General features: G+C 37.3%; 1 protein-coding gene across 1 annotated transcript in view; it reads right to left on the reverse strand.

The window, feature by feature from the left end:
- Positions 1–24448, reverse strand: part of LOC111550234 (tetraspanin-12) — a 70521-nt gene that overhangs the window by 44836 nt on the left and 1237 nt on the right. The window contains exons 2-4 of the mRNA XM_023223542.3: positions 24243–24378; positions 7639–7721; positions 6380–6515 (exon numbers count right to left, since the gene is read on the reverse strand). Coding sequence (XP_023079310.1) covers positions 6380–6515; positions 7639–7721; positions 24243–24308 — 285 coding nt within the window. The 5' untranslated portion in view covers positions 24309–24378. The remainder of the gene's footprint in view (positions 1–6379; positions 6516–7638; positions 7722–24242; positions 24379–24448) is intronic.

Below are 24448 nucleotides of genomic sequence, written 5' to 3' on the forward strand. Positions count from 1 at the left end.
CAGGGCTTTCTATTGTCTCCCGCTTAAATGTGAATTATCATTTCATCACAAGCTGGAAATACCCATTGGTTCTTTACAGCCCAAAGAATAACATCTAACTTTTTGATAAAGACCTTCACAATTGGACTTAACTTCATCTTCTTCTCACGGTGCACCAACACCACAGCCGCACTGACTTTCTAAGTTTTGCCTAAGCTTTCCCTGTCCCTTCACTCCTCAGTGTTTATACACACTCTTCATGTTGCTGTAAATCTCCTTCCTTCTTCATCTCCACCAGGAAACTTTTATGTATTTTCAACATCCAGTTCAAATAAAGACTCTACTGTGAAACATTCTGGAAAGCTCCATTTGCTCCTGATTCTGGGTTCCCACAGCAATTATTTATACATTTAATATTACATTTCGCTTTGTAATGTTCTTTTTATTCACCCCTTTCATCTTGGTTCTCTCAAGTATCTATCACAGATGGGTACTCAATACACAATTAAGGAGGGCAAAAGGAAAGGAAAGGAGAATGAGAGGTGAGGAAGGTAAAAAGGAAAGGAGAAACTGCTTGATTCTTTGAGAAGATAAGCAAAAATGATAACCACAGTAGAAATTTTAAAGTTCATTTTATAATAAGCATACGAAAAGACCATATTTTTAGAAATTAAATGACTACCGAATGCTTTGGAGTAATAAATGAAGCATAGTTAAGTCTTCTAGAAACAATGCCAGCAATTAAATGCCTTATAACAGTACCGTGGTGTAGTGAAACATGTGTGGTCTTTGAGCACAGGCTGCATTTGAATGCTAACAACAACTACCAGCTGTGTACCTTTGGGGATTCTACTTTTCCTCATTTGTAAAATTAGTCTAATAGAGTTGCTATGAGTATATTTTGAGAAAACAAAGGTAAAATATTGGGCAGATACTGAACATACGGTAAATGGTATGATGAATCTTCATTTAGAAATAAAGTTTAGGCTATCAACCAAAAATATAAACAAAATAATAAAGACATAAAACTTAATAGATTAATTTTTACTTAAGGACTTATGACTAGCTATATAATTATAAAATTCATGACTATGTAAGAGAAGGCCTTAAACAGAGACTCTTTAGAAAATCAATTACTACTTAAATATATGCTGATTTGCATTATGATTTTAAACAAACAAACAAAAGAAAAAAGAGGGGAAATTTCTCCAAGGCCATTAAAATTTCACTTGATTTCCACTAAGGAAAGCATTCAGATCTCGTTCAATCACTCTAGATTTAAAGAAAGTTTGAAAAGTGCAAGCAAACAATCAATAGTTATATTCAAAGTCTCTGGAAAAATAAAATTGAAAAAAAAAAGCACATCTCCTTGAAAAATGATTCATTTGTATTAAATACGTAAGGTACGTCCAACTGAATTTCTGACAAGCGCTTGACTACCTTGTGGTTTGCTGGCAGTTGAGCATATATTTGCATCACATCCTGACAAATGATGATCTCCTGATGGTGACATTCAGCTGTTGTCAACATCATAAACATGTCTGTTCAATCTGCTGACATTCCCCCTGAGCTGGCACTGCTTTCCCAACACCTATGTTAATAGCAAGGTAGAACTGCAATAACAAATGAATTTCATTTGGTCTACAGCTAAAGCCTTGGGAAGTACCCATCTAAGGCTTAAAACCAATTTCAATGTAGCTTCAATTTCTCTTTTAAAGGGAGAAGGAATTTCTACTACTGAAATTACTGTGAAAGGCACGGCATATTCCCGTTTCTTTTCTTAGTCATTTTTGGCTTGTTTTCCCATTATAATTAGAATTTAATTATTCTTAATCTCCTCATATAAATACATAAAAATTTCTGTTCTATAACAGTTTCACACTTACTAAGAACATATCTAATGAATATGTTTGCCAGATAAAGCAAATAAAAATAAACATGTCCATTTAAATTTAAATTTCAATGAATAATGTTTTAGTATATGTATATTCTAAATATTGCATGGGACAAACTCATACTAAAACATTATTCATTGTTTATCTGAAATCAAATTTAATTGGGCATCTTGTATTTTATTTGAGAACCTTAAATTAGGGTGTTTTAACAACGTATATCTATAAATCTATTATTCAAAAGAAGAATGGAATTCATGACCAAGGCTTCTCGGAAATGTTTTCCAATAGGTGGCCTAGCTTGTAGAGGTTTTCTGTTGCTTTTTGGTGACGGCTGAGGGGAGGTTGGTTACAAAGACCTGTTTTGAGGGAGGCTCGTTTACTTTTTCTTGATCAGTCTGTTGAATATTGGCATTTTTATTTTTGCTTGAACAGCACAACAGCCCAGCTGCCAGCTCTTTTTTTTTTTAATATATATAATCATTCAAGAGATATGGCAGCTCTCTGAGATACCAATTGTCTTTTGAAAAACAGCTTTCTTACACTAATCTGTTTTACAGGTCTTAAAAGCAAAACAAGGCTTTGAATACAGGGAAATGGATAAGTTGGATGAATGCATTCTGCTTGTTTAAATATTTACATCCAAAATAAAAGTAAGAAACTTCCTTAAAAAATTGTTTTTAATTAGGATAAAAGGCTAAAGGGCACACAAAAAATACTGTAAGTTACTTTGTAAATATTTGCCAAAGACCTTACATCTGTCACACTCTGCAGTATTTTACCACCAGACCCCCATGAGCCATTTCCCTTGTAATCTAACCTTTTCTAACAGCCAAATCCCTCTGCTAAAATCTCATGCTCATCACTGCCTTCCAGGCAACATCTTTAATCTGCTGTGCTGGTCATTCCTACGTTCACTATTCTAATTTATTGTCTGTTATTCAATGATTTAATAAACACTTATTAAAGCACTGAGCAAGGTGAATGGTTCATATTACTAAGTTGTTTGTAGTCTGGTAGTCTGGGCTGATTATTAAAAAGAAAAGGAAGTTTATAATAAGGGAAATACACTAGGCTTCAGAAGTTGAGAAAAGCCTATTAGAGACATCAATAAAGGCCCAGTGAGAATGGGCTTCGCAATCAGGAACGCCGAGGTCTGAATCCAAGCTCCCATCCTTACTGCTGAATGATTTGTGGCATATTACTGACCTCTCTGAACTTCATTTAATACTTACCTATCTCAGATAACTGTTGTCAGGTTTAAAATGAAAATGTTTTATACATTACAGGACACATTTGTAAACACTTAGGCAAAAAATCAGCTATTATAGAGTAAAATGGCAAAATAGTTACAAATATTGGAACTAGACTGCCATGGTCTGAATACTAGATCCTCTCTTTACTAGCTGTGTAGACTTAGGCAAGTCACTTAATCTCTCTATGCCTCATTTCTTCATCTATATTAAGTGACTAATAAGGGTAATTCAAAGTTTTAGTCCAATTTCATACTCAGCAGAGAGGATAAAATTGATTAACTCATGTACAAGAACTCTTCATTTTAAAAAAAATTCAGGTAAAACTCTACAGTGTCTGGCACTGTAAGTACTCAAGAAATGTTAACTACTTCAATTATCATCAGTGTCATAATTATTATTTAAAGAGGTAGCATTTCAGATAAGTCTTCATGGGCTAGTAATATTTAAATGAAAGTACTGAGAAGAAATTTCTGGTTAAGAAGACAGCAAGAATAAATGTAGAGAAGAACGAAGCAAGAAAGTTTGTTCAGGGATCAGAAAATACAGAACCAGAGAATAATGAAGTAGATAAGAAAGCAAAAAATGGCAGATAAAGGCTCGATTGTAGAAGGACTTGGTGCACGTTTGAGGTGCTGGCACATACTTCATTACCCAATAGGGAGTCTCTACACCTGTCTGAGCAGGAAGTTAGGAAAGCCTGAACTTGGGCATCCCAGAGGAGGATAGAAAAGAGAGGACAACTTCCCAAGACTGTAGAATCTGAACTGAGAGGAGTTGGTAGCTGTTTAGAGGAGAAGGATGTGGGGAGGAAGTCAGAGAGGAAATTGCCTGAGAAACAGACCAGATGCAAATTGGTTGTGAGTGATAGATACATGGGAGTTGAGGCCACAGATCATTCTTTAGCAAGGGGGAAGCTATGTTGGGTCTAGACAGAGTAAGGACTAGAAACCTGCCATGAGAGGAGAGGTAGCCCCAAGGGAATGGAGAACGAACTGCCAAAGGCAAGTAACAGGAAGGAGGAACCAAGATGTAGATATCACCTAGGGACATACAGAACAGCAATGCATAAAAAGATGCTTTGTAAAAAAGAGTACATCCAAGAAGCAAAGTGGGGATGGAAAAAGGCAAAATCAATCCATGCTCATCATCCTCCCAGAGCGTGGCACTGAACCCTTTGGGCCGCTTAGAGCTCTTCTTCTCTGGCCTCATAGCACCCAGTGCAAACCCTATTAGAGTTCTTATCTCATAAAGACAGGTCTGACAGCAAAAATTCGTGGTATATATGATCAGTAAGTGTTTAGAGAAAGAATGAGTGAGTAAATTAGTAGCCTTTAGAACCTCAGTCCTCCATGCCACTTTTGCATTATAATGCTCTTTCCAGTATTACAAACTGGACTGTGATTCACAAGTCTAAGATTTGCCCTACTTCAAATAGCAGGCCACATTACTTTGTTGTTTGTCAATTTGCATTACTAGCATTTAAGCAGCCTAAGGGAATGCATAAAGAGTTTCCAAAATGTGTTTCCAAAGCCTTTGTAGTTCCATGAAATACCTGACCCTACTTGCCCTGCCTCCCTCCAGCATCCCACTGCATAGGAGCTGTGCAGAGTAAAAGCTGGGAGGAGGGAGGAAATGGCAGTCAGACCTTAGTTGGTTATACAAGAGAGACATCATTGTAAGACTGTGTTTTCAAAAAGAATTCTGTGACTTTTTACTTAAAGCTTGAAATATGTTATACTCTACTCAAATTATAGAAGGTTCATGTAAAGTAAGTCCTTTTGTTTATGTTTAAATTATTGCCAAAATATCTAAAATTGCAAAATAAGATCCCAAACTTTTCCACCATTCTCCTTTCACTGTATACCTATATGAAGAGAAATAAAGCAGTAAGCATGGTTCCCCATCTCTGAATGTGGTTTATTTTCTTTTTTTTTTTTTCTTTTTTCTTTTTTTATTTTTGAGACAGAGTCTCGCTCTGTTACCCAGGCTGGAGTGCAGTGGCGCGATCTCCGCTCACTGAAAGCTCGGCCTCCCACGTTCACGCCATTCTCTTGCCTCAGCCTCCGAGCAGCTGGGACTACAGGCGCCCACCAACACGCCCGGCTAATTTTTGTGTTTTCCAGTATTCGACCTGAACAGTTACCCTCCAAGAAGCTAAGTAATACATTAGCACAGGTTGTACTGTGAAATACAAAGCTTTAGTCCAACTTCACACTAAGATTCTATTTTAATTGGCTTGGCATGGAAGCCAGTCAAGCACGAGTGTGTGGGAGCTGACTCCTGGAGCCAATTTGTTCTCATCTGTCCCCAGCTCCACATTCAGTTATGATTTCATGTTGGTAAATTAAAATTGACCATGCTGGAGAATTTATCCCACGGAAGTCCTCAAATGTTACAAATCTGAGCTTTTTTTCTGCCCAGTGATCCAGCCTACCAGCACACCACTCAAATTGTTTAAGTTCTTTACATGAAATTAACGCACAGCCAGGGCTGAGACCTACTACAAAGAAAGCATATACTCAATGAATTAGTTTTTCAGCCTTATATGTCTGCAACTATATGTTAGTAATCTCACTACCTGGTGCCACTAGTATATATTTTACACATTAAGTGCTCTTCTAAAAATATCTATATAAACAGCATTTTAATCAACTCAATTTTTTAATGTTAAAAATGTTTGCCTATTTTTGAATTAAAAGACTAGGCACAGAATTTAAATGGTGAAACTAATTTAACAAGTACCTAGTGCAACTCTCAGAGTTAAAAACATAAACTAAGATTATAGAAACTGAGACTCGTTTATGTTCTCTAAGCTATATAAAGGCAGTGACAGGGCTATTACCTATGTCTGCTACCTCACAATCTGAATTTCCACACGAGCTTATAGGGTGAATTTGTTTAAAAATAGAAGAGAAAGAAACAGTTCCTTTATGGCTTCTCAGTGCCAGTCCCAAGGGGACTTTTTGAGTGCTAATAACGACAAGGACACTAGAAAGCACTTATACTTTCAAATGAAAATATCAACACGTAGCTGGAGTGAAATAATTACATTGCTTATATATATTTCCATACCTCATCATCCGACTACAGCACATACGTGTATTCAAATAATCTCTCGTGAAACGAAAGCTTCCCTTCTTACAGGATGTTGTTACTGCTATCACTGCTTCCTAATCTTGTGAACTGATTAAAAAATAATACATTACTGGTTAATCTTTTTAACTATAATAAAGAGAAAATATAACATCATACCCATGCAAGAAGCAACAGATTTCTTTTCACCGTTCCACAATATCCTAACATCCCCACAATGATAAGAAAACAGCAAACAGCAATCATGACCGGATGAACCACAGGAAAGTAAGTCAAAATGACTGCTTCCTCTACCCTGAAAGAAGAAAAATAATGTATTAGAAATAAAATATAATCAAAATGCACCCAAGACATAGTAGAAGACACAACTGTGATTTGTGTTAATAATTCTTTAAATCACGATGCCTCAAAACTAGTGACTGTATTGTTATTTTCAAAATCACTGTGCTATTGTTGTTATGTTTATTTGCTCACTTGCTTTATTTTTGGTTTTGCAGTGTTTGGTATTTTTTTAATAGAAGTGGTAGCTTTCCTACCCCAACTCATTTAATATATAATATACGGGACCTTGATAAAAGGTCCATCTATAATTATCTCCAAAGCCTTAGCCTAAGTAAATCACATGGGAGCCTTTGCCATTTCCCAGCTGGGAGGAATCTCCTTCCTCTTCTCTCATCTTTGACCCCACGTGCACTACGTTTCTTTTCCCTGACAATTGATCCTCCCCCAAAATGTAAAAGACTGCTATGCAAAGGAAAATCAGTCTACATTTGAAGAAAATAGGTAGAAATGATTTTTGCTAGAACACAATGAAAAATTCATTAACTAAAACCAGTATTAATGATAAAAATTAACCGTTATTAAGCTAAGTTCCCCTGTGTTAAGGACTTGAAAAAAAAATGTTTTTCATTTAATCCTTACCACAATTCAGATGTCATATATTATAATACAGTCTCCATTCAGAGATGATGGAGTAAAAAGTAATCTGTCCCCTGTGATATTAGTAGATTAACCCTTGAAATTTGAGAAAAAAAAAAAAACCATTGTGGTGTATGGTTTTCATTAACCCAAGAATATGAAGGTAAGAGGAAGCCGATGGTAATTTTCTTAGGGAAAAGTAACTATGCTGGTTCTTTACACGCACCTATGACATGGCTGACACACAACCAGAAGGACAGGCAACTGCTATTACCATACCCAGAAATATCTATATAAACATGCTGTCACCTGATCCCCGCTAGGACCAGAGGCTCACCTTAAGGAGAACTCTGGAGGATGCAAGTGTCTGTGACAAAGGTTGCTATGGGCAGGAAAAACTTTTCCAAAAGACCAAGCAAGAGCACTACCATATAAACAGCTGAGGGCAAAGTTACTTAAAATAAGCATGAAAGAATTCAATCAATAATTATAAAGTATACCTCGTTTCTGCAGTTAAAGTGAGAACATTATTTAGGTAGTCCCTCATCCAAGCAGAAACTGCCAACACACTGATGGACATTAACTGGGGAGAAAAAAGTACAAACTGGTTACCAAAGATTTATGTAACATTCACTGCAGGATTAATAATAGGAAAATTAAGGATTTTGTTACATAATGTATTTCCCAATTACCATTTGCTACATCTTGAAATTTACTATTACTATAAATGTCTGCCATTCCATTTTGTAATCATGTCATAGGCACCAAATAGAATACCACCCAAATGGGATACAGAAAACAAAACTACTAAGTGTCTGATCCCAGGTTCAGGACAGAAACTGCACAAGATGAGGAGGCCACAGAACAAATAAATTATCAAACATATAAGATGTGTCTAAAACACACTGTCATTTGTAAAGGCAAGGAAGCAATTAAATACTATTACTGAACAATTAAATACTGTCAAAAAAAAGTCACAGGAGTTAATTTAAAACGACTTCTACTGGCTAAAATTCAAACAATTTAAGCATTAAAATGATAGTAATAGTAATAACATTAAATGTAATCCTTTGATTCATAAAGCGCTAAAGTATATACATGCGTACTAACACATATATGTGCTAAAGTATATAAACTCGTAATGAACAAAATTCTCTGGTCATCTTTGTAGAAAGTTGAATACTCAACTCATTATTCAGAAAACTGACAAGAATCTGTCATTTCTATCTATCCAACTTTTCCCGAAAAAACTAAAGGAAGAACCAAGGACTTGATTAAACTTTTTATGGAAGAATTTCTGTAATATTTGCAGGAAGCATTCTAGAGCATCACCATTTAACAACCCTTTCTCAAATAATGGATCTCAAAAAAAAAGATCCTCAATGGCTGCAATTCTATCAGGTCATTGGTTCTCAATCCTATCTGTACATTTGAATCATTTAAGACTGAAAAAAATTACTGAGCACAGGTTTACCCTGGACTAATTCTAGGGAGTAGGGCTTGGGCATCAGAAATGTATAACAGCTTCACAGATATTCTAACAGGTAGGGAGGGCTAAGAACCACTGCATTAAATGAAAGGCTGGTGGGGAGTGAGAATGGAGAGAGCAGGCGGATGATCCAGGACCCACTGGTCACTCTTAGTGTCATAAAAAGAGACAACTAGACATAATGTGTCTCCCAATATGGTACGATCAGAAGCACACAGAAATTCCTATGAAGTATTTTCACCAGAAGGTCAAACTTGAGTCAAATCAACCCTCCCACACTATCAGTCAATAAAAAAATATATGAAATAGATTTAAACATGTTAAATGCCACCACGGGAAGCAATTAGCAAAATCAAGCATATGAGAAATTTTACAGGACAAATGATCTGCTTTCTTGAATTGAAAAAAAAAAAAACTGGCAAGTTAAAACAAAAAGGAGAGAAGGAGAACCTCTTATAGATTAAAATAGAGATTACCCAGTGCAATACATTGACCTGGTTTGGATCCCGATTCAAACAAATCAACTACATAGAAATATTTATGATACAACTGAGGAAAGTTTAATCCTGAATGAATGTTTGAAAATATTAAGAAACTACTTTGATTACTTTAGGTATGAGAATAAATTAAGTTTATTTTTTTAAGGGTCTTTATTTTCTAGACTTATATACTGAAGCAATTTTAAATGAAATATATTTATATCTATACTTGTAAGAAAAAAAATAAACGAAACATAATGATGACTGGGATATGGTTTAATAATTAATCATGACTGGGAGAAGTTAGGTGGGAAGTAGAGAAGGGCATGTTGATAATTGTTGAAACTGGGTAATGAATAATTGGGGATTAATTATACTGTGCTTTTCCACTTTTGTATATGTTTTAAATATTTTCATTATTTAAAAATTAATAAAAAAAAAACACTAAAACAAGCTGCATATTATTAACTCTTAAGTTTGAAATGTCTTTCCTTCTTTGATGGAAATGTTTTTGAAATGTGTATTTATCTTCTTAAGTACAATGTAGTGAAATTCAACTTACCCTGATTTTTAATAATTTCTGGTATCTTAATGAACATCAATAACCATTACGTGCTACAGCTTTAGCTTTAAATGCTGATATAATGAATACATAGAAGGTAGAAATGAGTCTGCGCTAACTCAAGTGGTGGCCATAAAACGTGCTTTCTGCATGAAGGCTCCAAGGTAAACAGACTGTGTAGAGCTCTAAAGCTTTGAACAGTAAATTATGGCTATCTGCTTGGAAAATCTGCTAGCGAATCCAAACTTCCATCATTTATTACAAATATTTACCCAACAATTACTATGTGCCTTGGACTGGGCAAGATTCAGAGACTGACAATAAATAAGAGAAATAAGATCTAGGCCTTCTTGGAACCTCTTGGGGATCACAGGCAACAATTACACAAAGAAAACAATTACAAACTGTTTTAAAAAAAGTGCCATGAAGCACAGAAAAGGGAAATACCCTGTTGAAGATCTCTCAGATCCTGAGTGGTAGAGCTGGGATTCAAATTCAAGCTGTTGGGCTTTGAAGCATCAGGGTTAGTCACTGTCTCCCAAGTTTAGAAATAGGCATGGTATGTTTCACAGAGGGTGAAAACACTACCCTACGCAGCACGTAGAATTCCTTTTTAGAAAGAGGGGCAGTGGGTCTCCTGTAGAAGTCAGGTTCAGTCTAAATGTCTGAACTACTTTCTTTGGTGAATGGGAGCTCAGTGGTTCTTAACCTGTAAATACAAATGTATTTCAACACAATTAATTTCCTTTGTAAGCCAATACATTTTGTTTTGTGGATTAAAATACAGATTAATAGTAATATTATATTAATTATATTAATCTTTTATGGAAGAATTTCTGCTAATATTTGTAGGAAGCATTCTAGAGCATCACCATTTAACAACCCTTTCTGAAATAATGGATCTGAAATAAAATACAGATTAATAGTAATGTTATATTAATATTACATTACTATTAATCTGTATTTTAATCCACAAATTAGAATACAGTTTAATATTCTAACAATAGGCCCACAGGTTTATAAGACTGCCAAAGGAGTCAATGGCCTATAAGATAGGTTAAGAACCCTGGGACCACAGTCAAGAGTAGAATTAGGTCAGTTATTATTATTCTCATGTCTGTTAGAAATGAACAGATTATAAACCTCATAAAAGTTACAAGTGGGTCAGCCGCAGTAAATTAGTCATGTTTCTAGCTTCTTCTGATGCATTAACATCTGTTGTGCATGCATATGCCAGACACATCCTGCTCTGGAGAACCTAAAAATGTGCCTAAGTCACCTTGCCTTGGCCTGCTGCCTCCCTCATTGCTTGTTCCATCCTCAAGAGGAGATGTTCTCCCAGGGTTGCACTTTTCAAATACAAACAATGCAATCCAGAATCCACACTCCTAAGTACCTCCCTTATGGGGTTCTCCCACTTAGGGGCCACTATACGCCTGCCCTAATCATCCCAAGGCCAATTGTTCAAACTGGCCAATCCTAAACCCACTTACCTGCCTCACCTATACCTTCCCATAGAAACCATGGTATAAGCACTTGCCCACAGTTCCCATCTCTCTTTCTGCCTTGTGACTGACCCTAGTGTTTCCCCTCTTGCCCCCCACCCTCCATAATGAGATGTGTACTCCATGTCTTGGGATTTATGAATATAATAAACTGTCTTCTCAATGGCAGCCATCTCCTGGTTTTTTGGCCTTAGCATACCTAATCGATAGCAGAACCTATTAAAACACACAGAGCTAGCAGAAGACTGTTGTCTCTTTGATGAAATCTGTGGGCACGTGTTCTCCCTCTACTTGGCTATATGTGGGTCTTTAAAACCTTGTAAGTATTGCCAGGACAGAAAAGTCTATTAATGTGGTGCATTAGTCCATTCTCACACTGTTATAAATACCAGAAACTGGGTAATTTATGAAGAAAAGAGGTTTAGTTGGTTCATGGTTCCTCAGGCTGTACAGGAAACATGCCTGAGGAAGCCACAGGAAATTTTCAATCATGGTGAAAGAGGAAGCAGGCACATCTTACGTGGCCAGAGCAGGAGAAAGAGAAAGCAGAGGAAGGTGCTACACATTTTCAAACAACCAGACCTCATGAGAACTCACTCACTACCACGAGAACAGCAAGGGGAAAAATCCATCCCCATGATCCAATCACCTCCCACCAGGTCCCTTCCACAACATTGGGGATCACAATTTGACATGAGATTTCGGTGGGGACACAAATCCAAACCATATTATTCAACCCCTGGCCCCTCCCAAATCTCACGTCCTTTCACATTCCAAAATACAATCATACCTTCCCAAAAGTCTCCCAAAGTCTTGACTTGATTCCAACATTAACTCAAAAGTTCACAGTCCAAAGTCTCACTTGAGACAAGTCAAGTCCCTTCTGTCTATGAGACTGTAAAATCAAAACCAGTTAGTTACTTCCAAGATACAATGGGGGTAGAGGCATTCACTAAATATTCCCATTCCAAAAGGAAGAAACTGGCCAAAACAAAAGGGCTACAGGCCCCATGCAAGTCCCATATCCAGCAGGGCAGTCATTAAATCTAAACGCTCCAAAATAATCTCCTTTAACTCCATGTCTCACATCCAGGCAACAATGATGCAAGGGGTGGGCCCACAGGGCCTTGGGTAGCTCTACTCCTATGGTTCTGCAGGGTACAATCCCTGTGGTTGCTTTGTTTCACAGGCTGCCATTGAGTGCCTGCAGCTTCTCCAGGCACACAGTGCAAGTTGTCAGTGGGTCTATCATTCTGTGGTCTGGAGAAGAGTGGCCCTCTTCTCACTGCTCCACTAGGCAGTGCCCTAGTGGGGCCTCCGTGTGGGGGCTCAAACCCCACATATCCCTTCTGCACTGCTCTAGTAGAGATTCTCCATGAGGGCTCTGTCCTTGCAGCAGACTTTTGCCTGGATATCCAGGCATTTGCATACATCCTCTGAAATTGAGTCTGAGGCTCCCAAGACTCAATTGTTGCCCTCTGTGCACCCACATGCTTAACACCACATGGAAGCTGCCTAGACTAACGGCTTGCACCCTCTGGAGCCTGAGATGTACCTGGGCCCCTTTAAGCCACAGCTGGAGCTGAAGCACCTGGATCATAGGGAGCAGTGTCCCAAGGTTCTGCAGGGTAGCGGGGCCCTGGGCCCAGTCCATGAAACCATTCTTTCCTCCTAGGCCTTCAGGCCTGTGATGGGAGGCTCTGCTGTGTAGGTCTCTGAAATGCCTTTGAGGCATTTTCCTCATTGTCTTGAATATTAATATTCAGCTCCTCTTTGCTGATGCAAATTTCTGTAGCCAGCTTGAATTCCTTTTGAGAAAATTAGTTTTTCTTTTCTACCACATGGTCAAGCTGCAAATTTTCTAAACTTTTATGATCTGCTTTCCTTCTAAATATAAGTTCCAGTTTTAGAACATCTCTTTACTTACGTATATGACCATACACTTTTAGAAATAACCAGGCCAAATCTTAAACACTTTGCTGCTTAGAAATTTGTTCTGCCAGATTACCCTAAATCATCACTCTCAAGTTCAAAATTCCACAGATACCTAGAGCAGGGGCACAATGCCACAATCTCTTTGCTAAAGCATAGCAAGAGTGACCTTTATCCCAGTTCCCAGTAAGTTCCTCATCTCCATCTGAGACCACATCAGCCTGGACTTCATTTGTCAATATTACTATCAGCATTTTTATCACAACAATTTAACTAGTCTCTAGGAAGCTTCAAACTTTCCCTTGTCTTTCTGTCTTCTTCTGAGCCCTCCAAACTGTTCAAATTTCTGCCTGTTACTGAGTTACAAAGTCTCTTTCACATATTCAGGTATGTTTATAGCAATGCCCCACTCCTGATACCAATTTTCTGTATTAGCCCATTCTACCACTGCCATAAAGTAATACCTGAAATTGGGTAATTTATAAAGCACAGAGGTTTAACTGGCTTACAGTTCCACAGGATGTACAGGAAGCATGGCTAGGGAGGCCTCAGGAAACTTTCAAACATTGTGGAAGGGGAAGCAGGCACATCTTACATGGCCAGAGGAGGAGTAAGAGAGAGAAGGGGGAGGTGCTACACACTTTTAAACAACCAGATCTCTTGAAAACTCACTCTCTACCATGAGAACAGCAAGGGGGAAATCCGTCCCCATGATCCAATCACCACCTTGTACCTCATCCAAATTTGACATGAGATTTGGGCAGGGACACAAATCCAAACCATATCATGTGGTATTTTATTTCATTATCTAAAATTATTTTACAGTTATAAAATCTCCTCTCTTTATCACTCTTCAAAGTAATGACTTCTGTTGGTTTCTCTATTCTATACTGGCTTTATAGAATGTTCAGCCAGTTTTCAATAACATAGTTCTTAGTCATGTCAACACATTATTTCATTCTTCATAATGTACAATTCATTATCAGTATAGTTACTACACATAGTTCTTCCATTTTTAACAAACAAAACAAAGTGTATATCGTTTAAATGGTGTATTCCAAGACATTTCTTATATGGCAGGATGATTAAAAGCCTGGGCTTTGAAGTCATTCTTCCATTCAAAAATCATATATTGGTCACCTGCTCTTTGCCAGGCACTGTGCTATGTGTCAGGGATACACTGATGAACAGTAACAGACACTATCTCTGTGGTGCAATTAACTAAGTGAAGAGGACACAGGTTAATCAACTCATCAGAGATATAAATATGTAATTGAGAACTGTATCAAGTGCTGAGAAGAAATAGTACAAGTTTCTGTATGAATTCCTTTTGGAGGGCCTGACCCATTCCACGAGGTCAAAGGAACTTCTCTAAAAGAGCTAAGATCTAAAGGATAATTATCAAGTTACTCAGGAAGAGGAGGGTTGAAAATAACCTTCTGGTCAGAAAGAACAATGGCCCCATGAGGGAAGGCAACATGACAAAGTAAGGAAAATTTGCACATGGTGAGAAGGAGAAAGCAGGCAGGGGTGAGACTGCATGGAGTCTTGAAAGCCATTTCAAGGTATATGGGCTTCACCAGCATGACAATGAGAAGCCACTGAATTTTGAATTTCAGCTAGGAATTCTAGCTCTACTGCCTTTTAGCATATGACATTCAGCTTGATCTTTCCTGTGCCTCAGTTTTCTCACCTGTAAAATGATATAAAAATAAAAATAAGGCCTACTTCATAGAAGATCTATATGACCAAAAAAAAAAAAAAAAGAGTGAGACTCTCATATATATTACCTATAATTACTGCAAGTCACGTTAGACTTAATCTTTCTCAGTCAGTCTGAAAGATTATATTACTCCTAAATCAATTCTGAAATGGAATCTTCAGCTGTTTGAAGGTCTACCAGATGGACAAGAGAGGAAGCTCTTTGATATAACTACCTATCAGATTATCAGGGTCAATTTCAACATCTCTAACACTAAAATTATCTCCATTCCTCCTAAACCTGCATGTTCCTCCCACTGTTTTTCCTGTAAATGGTACAATCAATCCTTCAATCCTGTAAACTGGAGACTTGGCAGGAAGGCTGAACCTCTCCCTTTTCCTCAGCTCTATATCTAATTAGTCTCAAGTCCTTCAAATTGTACTGGCAAGGCATCGGGTGAATTCCTCCCCCTTTCCTGCCACAATTGGCTGGTTCAGGCCTTCATCCTCTCTTGCTATCCAATTATAATTACTTTATAATAAAACTCTTCAGCTCACAGATTTCACCGCCAATTCACCCTTCAGTTACTTTTATAGAACATAGATCAAATTCTTCTGCTTATAGCTACCCTTTATGGTTCTTCTTCAACTACCATTTATTTAATCTTCCCTCAACTCCCTCTGAGAAAACAAAGTTTAAACTCTTGAGCAGGCACGCCAGGCCCTTTTCAGCTACCCCTTAACCTTTTTCTTAAACCATGCTTCATGCCAGCTCTTTCCTACACACATTCTATATATGTAAAACAACGAAACTGCTTGCACATCTCCAAAATGCACCATGTGCACCTCCCATTGCCTATACATCTTCACTCCTGCAGTGCATTCTACCAGGAATACCATCCTGCCCCAGCTTTCCTGTTCTCATGTGCTGAGCAACATCTACTTCTCCTTCAAGGCCAGCTTGAACATCAACTAGAGTGTAAAGATTTTCTCCCAACTGCTGCCTTACCTACAGATCTTTTCCCTCTTAATGCTCTTTGCACAGACCTCATAAAGCAGTTATCCTACTGTTCTTGTTTCTGTCCATTTATCTCATCCCAGCAGAGGGCACAGAACATTGCTTATCTCCCCATCACATAGAAAAGTACCAGGCTCAGTAGTGGTGCCTCATATATGTTAGGTGAGTGATGAGAAAATAATTAAATTAAATGGAGATGGTTTCATCCTGCTAGATAAGCTGTTAGAGATTTTTAAACAAATTAGAAGATGCTTTAATAAGAACTGAGCTTTCTATCACTGGAAGTTTTCCAGTAGAAAGATGGTTTCTGGAAAACAAAGTCAAAGATTTATATATCAGATTAGAAGCTGGCTAAAGTGTTCTCAAAAGTTCTTTAAACTAAAACTTTGCATTATACTCTGTTCCAATGTTTTTCTCACAGGAGTATACCCAAACATTTCAGCTGTGCACAGAACATTAGTCAAAATAAATAATAACACCAAGCCTTATTCTATAGTAAACAAGGAACCCTGGGAATAAAGCAGCTTTTTCTCAAGGAATTGATTCCAGAAACATTAAATGTCTGAGAGTAGTTTCATCCTCAACAAGTGAGGCTTTACTCACTGGGTTTGAGAAAATGATAACAATAAAAACAAATATAGTGCATGCCTATAGCAAGAAACAGAACTAAAACGAGACTAGGTCAACTCAAAACTAAACCAGATACTAAACCTAGAAGTGCAACTTATGAGGGGGATTCAGGACTCCTTGCTAATCACGTTATTTTCTGCTAATTTTCCAAATTAACTATGAAAATCATCCTTCAAATGCCACTCACATTGGCTAAATTATTAGGAAGATTATAGTTATCATATGTAGCTAGGCTTCATAGCTTCTTACGTTTTCTCCAGTATTGCAACATGTTACTTGAAGCTCAAGGAGATATTTTAAAACTAAACGAAGTATTACTTGATAGAAACATATTTAATATATTATTTGGCAGGACATTTGTCACAATCTCTCTTGCAAAATACTTAGAAAATGCTAGCTTTCAACAAATATTTAGAAACATAAAATTTGCAGTGCTGAGGATATGGTCTGCTTTTGTTTGAATATAATTATATAAAAACAACTCTTGAATCAAGTTGTTTTCTGAATCAGAATTGTATGTGTATGCGCATTTCCTCAGTGTATTATGGAATGTGTACCTATAATTTCCATAAAATAGTAAGGTCACAATTGAGAAAGAGTCCTTTCTATCTTTCGACTGTCTGCCATCTGTAACATATAGTCCCACATAAGATGACAGTGACACAAATAATTTCTGTTCAAGGATGACGGCTGTCTAAAACCACCTACCTAAACTTTTCATGTCAAACCTGTTAACAAAGAGAACGTAAAAGAGAGATCTGAATCTTAGTTACAGCTTTGTGTATACAGAAAAGGACTTTGACAAATAATTCAAATTTTCATAATTTTTATTGGCTAATCTTGAAAATGGAAAAAGTGGACCAGAAGCTTTCCTTCTTTAAAAAAAGGATTTAAATTTTGGGAGTGTTTTTTTTTTTTTCTGTCTCCCAGGCATGATCATAGCTCATTGCACCTGGAACTCTTGGGCTCAACTGATCCTCCTCCCTTGGTCCCCCAAGTGCTGAGGTTACAGGCATGAGCCACCACACTTACCCTTTAAATTGTTATTTGTTAAAATGTAAAAGTAAGATCAAGCCTTGATTATTTGGAGGCTGGTCGCACAAAGTGACACATGTGTGTTTCATGTTGCCAGGCCTGCTCCCTTCTGCCTTTTTGTGAGTCTGTGCCTTCTCAGCTTCCCTCTACCAGGGGATGGGCAGAAGGAAAGAGAGCAAACAGGTAACACTATTTGCTAAAGCTGTGAAAGAATAGGCCATGTAAATGATGGCTGAAATACCGTCTGGAGATTACTAGTGGGTATCACTTCAGAATGAACATCAATTAATTAGAGCTGAATAAATCAATAGCACCCTGGAGCTGTTCTGACTGATAGTTTTTCTAGACCATCATGTTTTCCTATAGATAGGGTGACCATGCATCCTGATCTGACCAGAAGAGATCCACTGTAAGCCTCTGTTGTTTGGTCATAATTGTTAACAGAAATATCCCCTTTTCTTCAGTCTCCACATTGTCCTGGTTTCCATGATAAAGTATATGATCACCCTATAGTCACTACAGGTAAAAGAAGAGTAAAATGCCTCATTCTACAGGATAGTTTCTGTGCAGTCTAACTGCAGTAAACTCCACTTCCCCCACATCCCTGCTCAGGATTATTCCCTGAGTGGAGTCAATGAGGGAGGAGCCTATTGCTCAGTACGCAGCAGAATGTGCTGTGAAGAATCTTCCATGTACTTCTCAAAAAACACTCCTTAAGATGCATGTAGCAACTCAAGTCTTTGCTCAGCTGAGCCACAATGTATATATAAAAAAGTAGATCAGCTTTACTCTGAGACTAAAAGACTTTTTTTTTTTTTGAGACGGAGTCTCACTTTGCTGCCCAGACTAGAGTGCAGTGACGCAATCTTGGCTCACTGCAACCTCCACCTCCCAGGTTCAAGTGTTTCTTTTGCCTCAGTTCCCCTAGTAGCTAGGATGGCAGCTGCATGCCACCATGCCCAGTTAATTTTTGTATTTTTAGTAGAGACGGGGTTTCGCCATTTTAGCCAGGCTGGTCTGGAACTCCTGACCTCAGGTGATCCACCAGCCTGGGCCTCCCAAAGTGCTAGGATTACAGGCATGAACCACCATGTCCGGCTGACTAAAGGATTTTTTTATGGTTAAAATTTATTTTAAAAGACCACAAACATTTGTTGGAGGGCTTTCCACTATTCCTTAGGAAGAGTTCAAAAATTCTTGAATACCGTTCATAGCATAAAGCTGGGGACACCAATTTAAAATGTAGTATTTCAATATGATTCATAAATGTCCTTCCTGTGAATTCAAACTTCTACTTGCCAAGAATCTAACTCTTCAGATTCTGTATGGATCAAACACCTAAGGTTCACTACGGATGGCCAGAGAAAAAGAAACAGAGCATTGAGCCTCCTGTCATTTCATCTGCCGCACATATATCCCAAAAGCATAAACTAATTTCCTGTCTACTTTTTTAGACTTTCTCTTATAAGTTACTTTTCATATTTTAATCAGGGTAGTTCTTCTCTATTGCTATTATCTTTAGTAATGGTAAGCAAAAAACAATGGCTCTTATATAATGGTGAGATATGGGAGTTTATATTACACATTTAGAAAATTAGAAACAAACACATCTTTGATGAATTTTAAGTTTTCGCCAATGTCAGAAATTTTCAAGGAGAACCATATTTATCTATATTTGTAATAATAGAAAATTACCATCTAAGAAAGACAAATGACTAAAAAGCTACAGAAGTTGTCTTTAAAATGGTGGAAAGCTCTTATTTCTTTAAATAATACATCATTTAAATTTTACTAGTAACAAAAGCGTATAAATTTGAAATAAAGGTAACCCAAGTCCTTACTCCACCATGGAGAGAAGGTGAATCATGGTCTCAAAAGAACCCTCGGGCAGTTCACCTACCCACACCATCTCCTATGAGCTCCTTCCTATACTGAACTCACAAAACTCATGACAAACCTAGAAGGCCCAATACTTTTGTGCCAACTCCAATACAACAGTACTAGAATCTGGCTTCTTCATCATATGGAAAAGACACGGAATAGATGGCAAATCAAGGTGACTGGATCCATACAATAAAGAGAATGTAGAGCACGTGTGATCTTGAATGTGCTGTGGATTGTTTCTTCTAAGACACATTTATGGCTTACACTTAAAAACACAACAATGCCTTACATTTTAAAAAAAATACTCAATATATACTTTTTAACTTAAAAAAAAAAAACACAAAAAAACTCTGATTTTTGACTCTCAGAACAGGAAAACAAAATTGAATGGGTTCCCAATGTTTTTGTGATTAAGATTTATTCGTCTTTTCCCTAAAATCCTAGTGGGGTAGAAAAGGTAAGAAGGTACCAATATAGTAAAAATAGATGAAAAAAACTAAGACTACTTAAAATGCCAGTGCAGAGTAAAAGCCTATAGCTTTTGACCTCATGGGTAATGGGGACAAGGTTATCAATCCTGCAAACCCAGAGGGAGGAACAATCTCCCTCTTCATAGTCAGAATGTGAAGTCTGGTTTAAGAAGTGGGGTTCATATGCCACACTGATGTGTTCTACTTGTAATTCCAACGAGAACTAAAAGCTAGTGTTAAAGCTCAGACCAGCAGCATTGGCGTCACAGAGGAGCTTGTTAGAAATGCACTCTCAGGTAGAACTCAGGACACACTAAATCCAAATCTGCATTTTAACAAGATCTCCAGGTGATGTGCATGCACTCTGAGGTTTTAGAAGCACTGTTCCAGAGAACTTGGAATGAGCAGGTGGACAGCTAATCCCTTCCTTCTGAGGATGTTTACTTGACTTCTCTCATGCAAATAAATCCACCACTGTCTCCAGCAATTTAACTTCTACTACACTTGGATAAAAAACAAAACTGGACTTTCAATTCCTGTTCTGCTACTTACTAGCAAGTTATTGAATTACTCTCTGAGTACCAGTTTCTTTACCTAAAAAAGAGAGAGAGAGACAGACTAAGAAAACTATTTTATGGGTCTATTATGAGAATTAGATGAGAGTAATGTTAAGAATGGCCAGGAATGTTTCCAGCACAGGCTGAAAATGACTTCTTACTTGGTAATGATAGGATCTGCAAACATTGCCTTAACACTGAAAAAGTAAAATGAGTATCCCTAAAATTAGCCTATTATACATTTCATACTATTCTAACAAAAATCCCAACAGATTTTTTTTTTTTTTTTTTTGAGACAGAGTGTCACTGTCGTCAGCTTGTAGCATAGTGGGGCAATCTTAGCTCGCTGCAACATCCGCCTCCTGGGTTCAAGTGATTCCCCCACTTCAGTCTCCCGAGTAGCTGGGATTACAGGCGCCAAAACGCCCAGCTAATTTTTGTATTTTTAGTAGAGATGGGTTTCACCATGTTGGCCAGAATGGTCTCAATCTCTTGACCTTGTGGACCGCCTACCTTGACCTCCCAAAGTGCTGGGATTACAGGTGTGATCCACGGTGCCCAGCCCCAACAGATATTTTTAATTGGATAAAATAATCTTAAAAAACATTTTTTAAAAGAAATCTTAACCAAGTCAAGAAAAGAAGGCATATATATATATACACACACACACACACACATTTATATTTATACATATATTTATATTTATTTTTATACATAATATATTTATATTTATACATATAAAATCTTGTAGAAAATTATATTACAGGCCGGGCACAGTGGCTCACACCTGTAATCCCAGCACTTTGGGAGGCCGAGGCGGGTGGATCATGAGGTCAGGAATTCGAGACTACCCTGGCCAATATGGTGAAACCCTATCTCTACTAAAAAATACAAAAATTAGCCAGGCATGGTGGTATGCACCTGTAGTCCCAGTTTTCCAGGAGGCCAAGGCAGGAGAATCACTTGAACCCAGGAGGCGGAGGTTGCAGTGAGCTGAGATTGCGCCACTGGACTCCAGCCTGGTGACAGAGTGAGACTCCATCTCAAAAAAAAAAAAAAAGAAGAATATTATATTACAAAGAATATAGAAAAGTTTGTTTAACTATTGTACAGAAACAGATAACATAAATGAAATTAACACTTAAAATATAGGGCAAACCTAAATGATAAATATGAAATAGTTAATGAATATGAAATGAAATGATATATATGAAAAATATATATAAAATGATGCTCGTGCTCACTGGTAGTGGGGTAGGTACAAAATAAAGTAACAATGAGATAATACTTTAAATGTTTCAGATTGGCAAAAATTTAGAAGTGCCATGTTACCGACAAGATGGCAACAAATATTTTTGTACATATAATGGGGTAATTACTGCTTTTATTTTTAGGGAACAGATTCCCAGAACAAGATTGCTGGGTCAAAGGAACTGCAGTAGTGGTAGCAATAGTAGCAGTATTAATCATAACAATAACAATTACTATGATTAGTACCATAATGATAGTAGCAGTTCACCTCCTGGTAATCTGCTAGAACATCATCATTATTGTAGTAGTTATAGTAATAACTGCAATACTGCTATTGCATAGATAGCACTTATTATGTGCCACTGTTCTCAGTGCTTTATATATGTTAACTCTAATCCTCCTCACAACAACTTTAAAAAATAGGTAACTTATGATTCCTATTTTACAGGCTAGGAAACAGACACTAAATGTGCCTGGCAAACATAGTGAGAAGCATTAGCTATTTTGTATGTTAGTTAGATAGGTTGGCTACTTTTGTTTTTGTTGTTATCACATATATTTTTACATAGCAATTCCACTCCTATGACTCTAACTCAAGTGAGAAACTAATTTAACAACAAAAAAATCAAGGATTTACATGTATAGTAGTGTGTATCTGTCATGGACAGGTATGAGTAAATCTATCTTTGTATGAAACAAAATACAGAAAAATGTACACAAGATGCTTAACCTGGACTATTTTGTTGAAGCGTAGATGATATTGGGAGAAGAGGAGGGCTGGAGAAAGAGGGAAGCAATCCAAATAAGTCAATAAATCGGAACACACTCACATACACACTGCACACAAAGATAGAAAGTTAGAAGGTTTAAGTACAGGGTAACAGCAAAGAAATAATGTTTACATTCTCTGGGGACACAAAGAGCCCTGGAAGAGTTTCAGGAATAGGTGCTTCTTTGCAAATTTCATTTCCAAGAGGAGTGATACTTTTGTTGAATGATTTGGTTCTCTTTCTTCCCCACAGTATAGAGTAATAAGAAATTTTTCAAAGCTTTATTCTTTATCGAACAACAACAACAATCTTAGTAATTCTACGATTCAAAACTCAGTAAGGTTCAAGTTAAAGACACTGTCTAGGGGCAAGAAAGCTGAGTTCTGTTCCTGGCACTGCCACCATTGGACTATTTGATCTTTGGCAAGTCACTTAATCTGCACTTAATTTCCTCACTCACAAAGGAAGGAAGTTCAACCAGGCCATCTTTAAAGATCCTTTTAGAAGTGGAATGTGATGATTCTATAATTAAAAAGCACAATGTAGTGAAGTGAAAAACTAGTAAATAGGTGTGATAAGTATCAAACATTTTAAAGAAATGGAGTTTAAAATCTTAAGAACTTGTAATGATCCAGGTAATTTAATGATTCACTTAAAAATCGAACTTGTAAGAAGTATAAACTACAATAAGATCAACTTGTGATTTTACATTTCCAAATGGTGAATTTAACTACTCAATGCTTTAATTTTGAGAAATTAATGCTTTAATGTTGAGAAAAGGAATGCTGCTATTTTAGATATTTTCAGATTATTCACGTAAGTAAGACTGAATTTGTCCTTTAAAATGGGGCCATCTATAAGGTGCAGCTCAACCAAAATGTCATCTTCTAGAGACCACATGTAATAGTTCTATGAAAAAAAGGCTGGGCAATGCCAGCCAGTCAGCATGCCAGCCAGTCAGCCACATAAATAAATTCCACAATAAAATTTGTAACAGAAAATTTTGAATAAAATTGTTAATAGAACACAAAAAAATGGAAATAACAATTTGCTTAAGAATGGCAGCCTCCTGAAGCAACATTCACAGTTTAAATTGTTATACCTTCCTAAGTTTTATAAGTAATAATATGATTATTAATCATACTCTATGAAAATTTAAAGCATAAAAAGTCATTAACTCATAGGGCATAAAGATTTCCATGAGCTTTTTACATTTTATGTATTTTTATTTCCTTAAATGGTTATGGGATTTTCCAAAAGCATACACACAATTCCTTAAACTTTGCCAACTTAGAATTAGTTACATAAAAATCACCCTTCAGACCGTATGGAATCCCCCAGACAAATCTACTCAGCCTTTCTATGATAGGTTATCTGGGTGTGAATTCCCTGCCCACCCCCCCAAAAAATATTAAGACTTGGCCCACCTAGATTTTACAGGCGACAAAGATGTAAAGAAACAATTTCTGGCTTGCACAGTATCTAAAATTCCCGCAAACAAGCGGCTCCCTAAGTAGTATGTCATAATTTTCTTATCTATGAGTACAAGCACGTGCATTTATTTATATCCCTAGATTAACTTCAAGTCTAATTTTACTGCCAGTAGTATCCAGGGGTGGATTTCTTTGTTCTAATTACAAATGGAACTTGAGCTAGATCAAAGGCATTTTAAGAAGGTCAAATTTTACTTCTCTGAAAAATAGAGGGTGTTATCCCGTGTAATTAATTAATGCTTAGCCATGCCCTTTGGCGCATTATCCGGTAGCTGCAGAAAACCAGAGCCAGCCGTCCCCACCTGTTGGTGCAGTGAAACTTACTTACCCAAAAGAGCAGATTGAGGGCGTAGAGCAGGCAGCGCAGACACTTCACCGAATCTTCTCTGGCCATTGTGAGCCCCGTAAGGGAGAAGCCCCATCCTTTCACCACATCCTACTCCCAAGGGCAAAACGGCAGCGATCTGCAGGGGGCGGGGGAGAGAGAACAGGGGACATTTCACCATCACGCTCCCCACTGCCTGCCCGTCCCTC

The sequence above is a fragment of the Piliocolobus tephrosceles genome, unplaced genomic scaffold (assembly GCF_002776525.5).
Source record: "Piliocolobus tephrosceles isolate RC106 unplaced genomic scaffold, ASM277652v3 unscaffolded_42, whole genome shotgun sequence".
NCBI lineage: Eukaryota > Metazoa > Chordata > Mammalia > Primates > Cercopithecidae > Piliocolobus > Piliocolobus tephrosceles.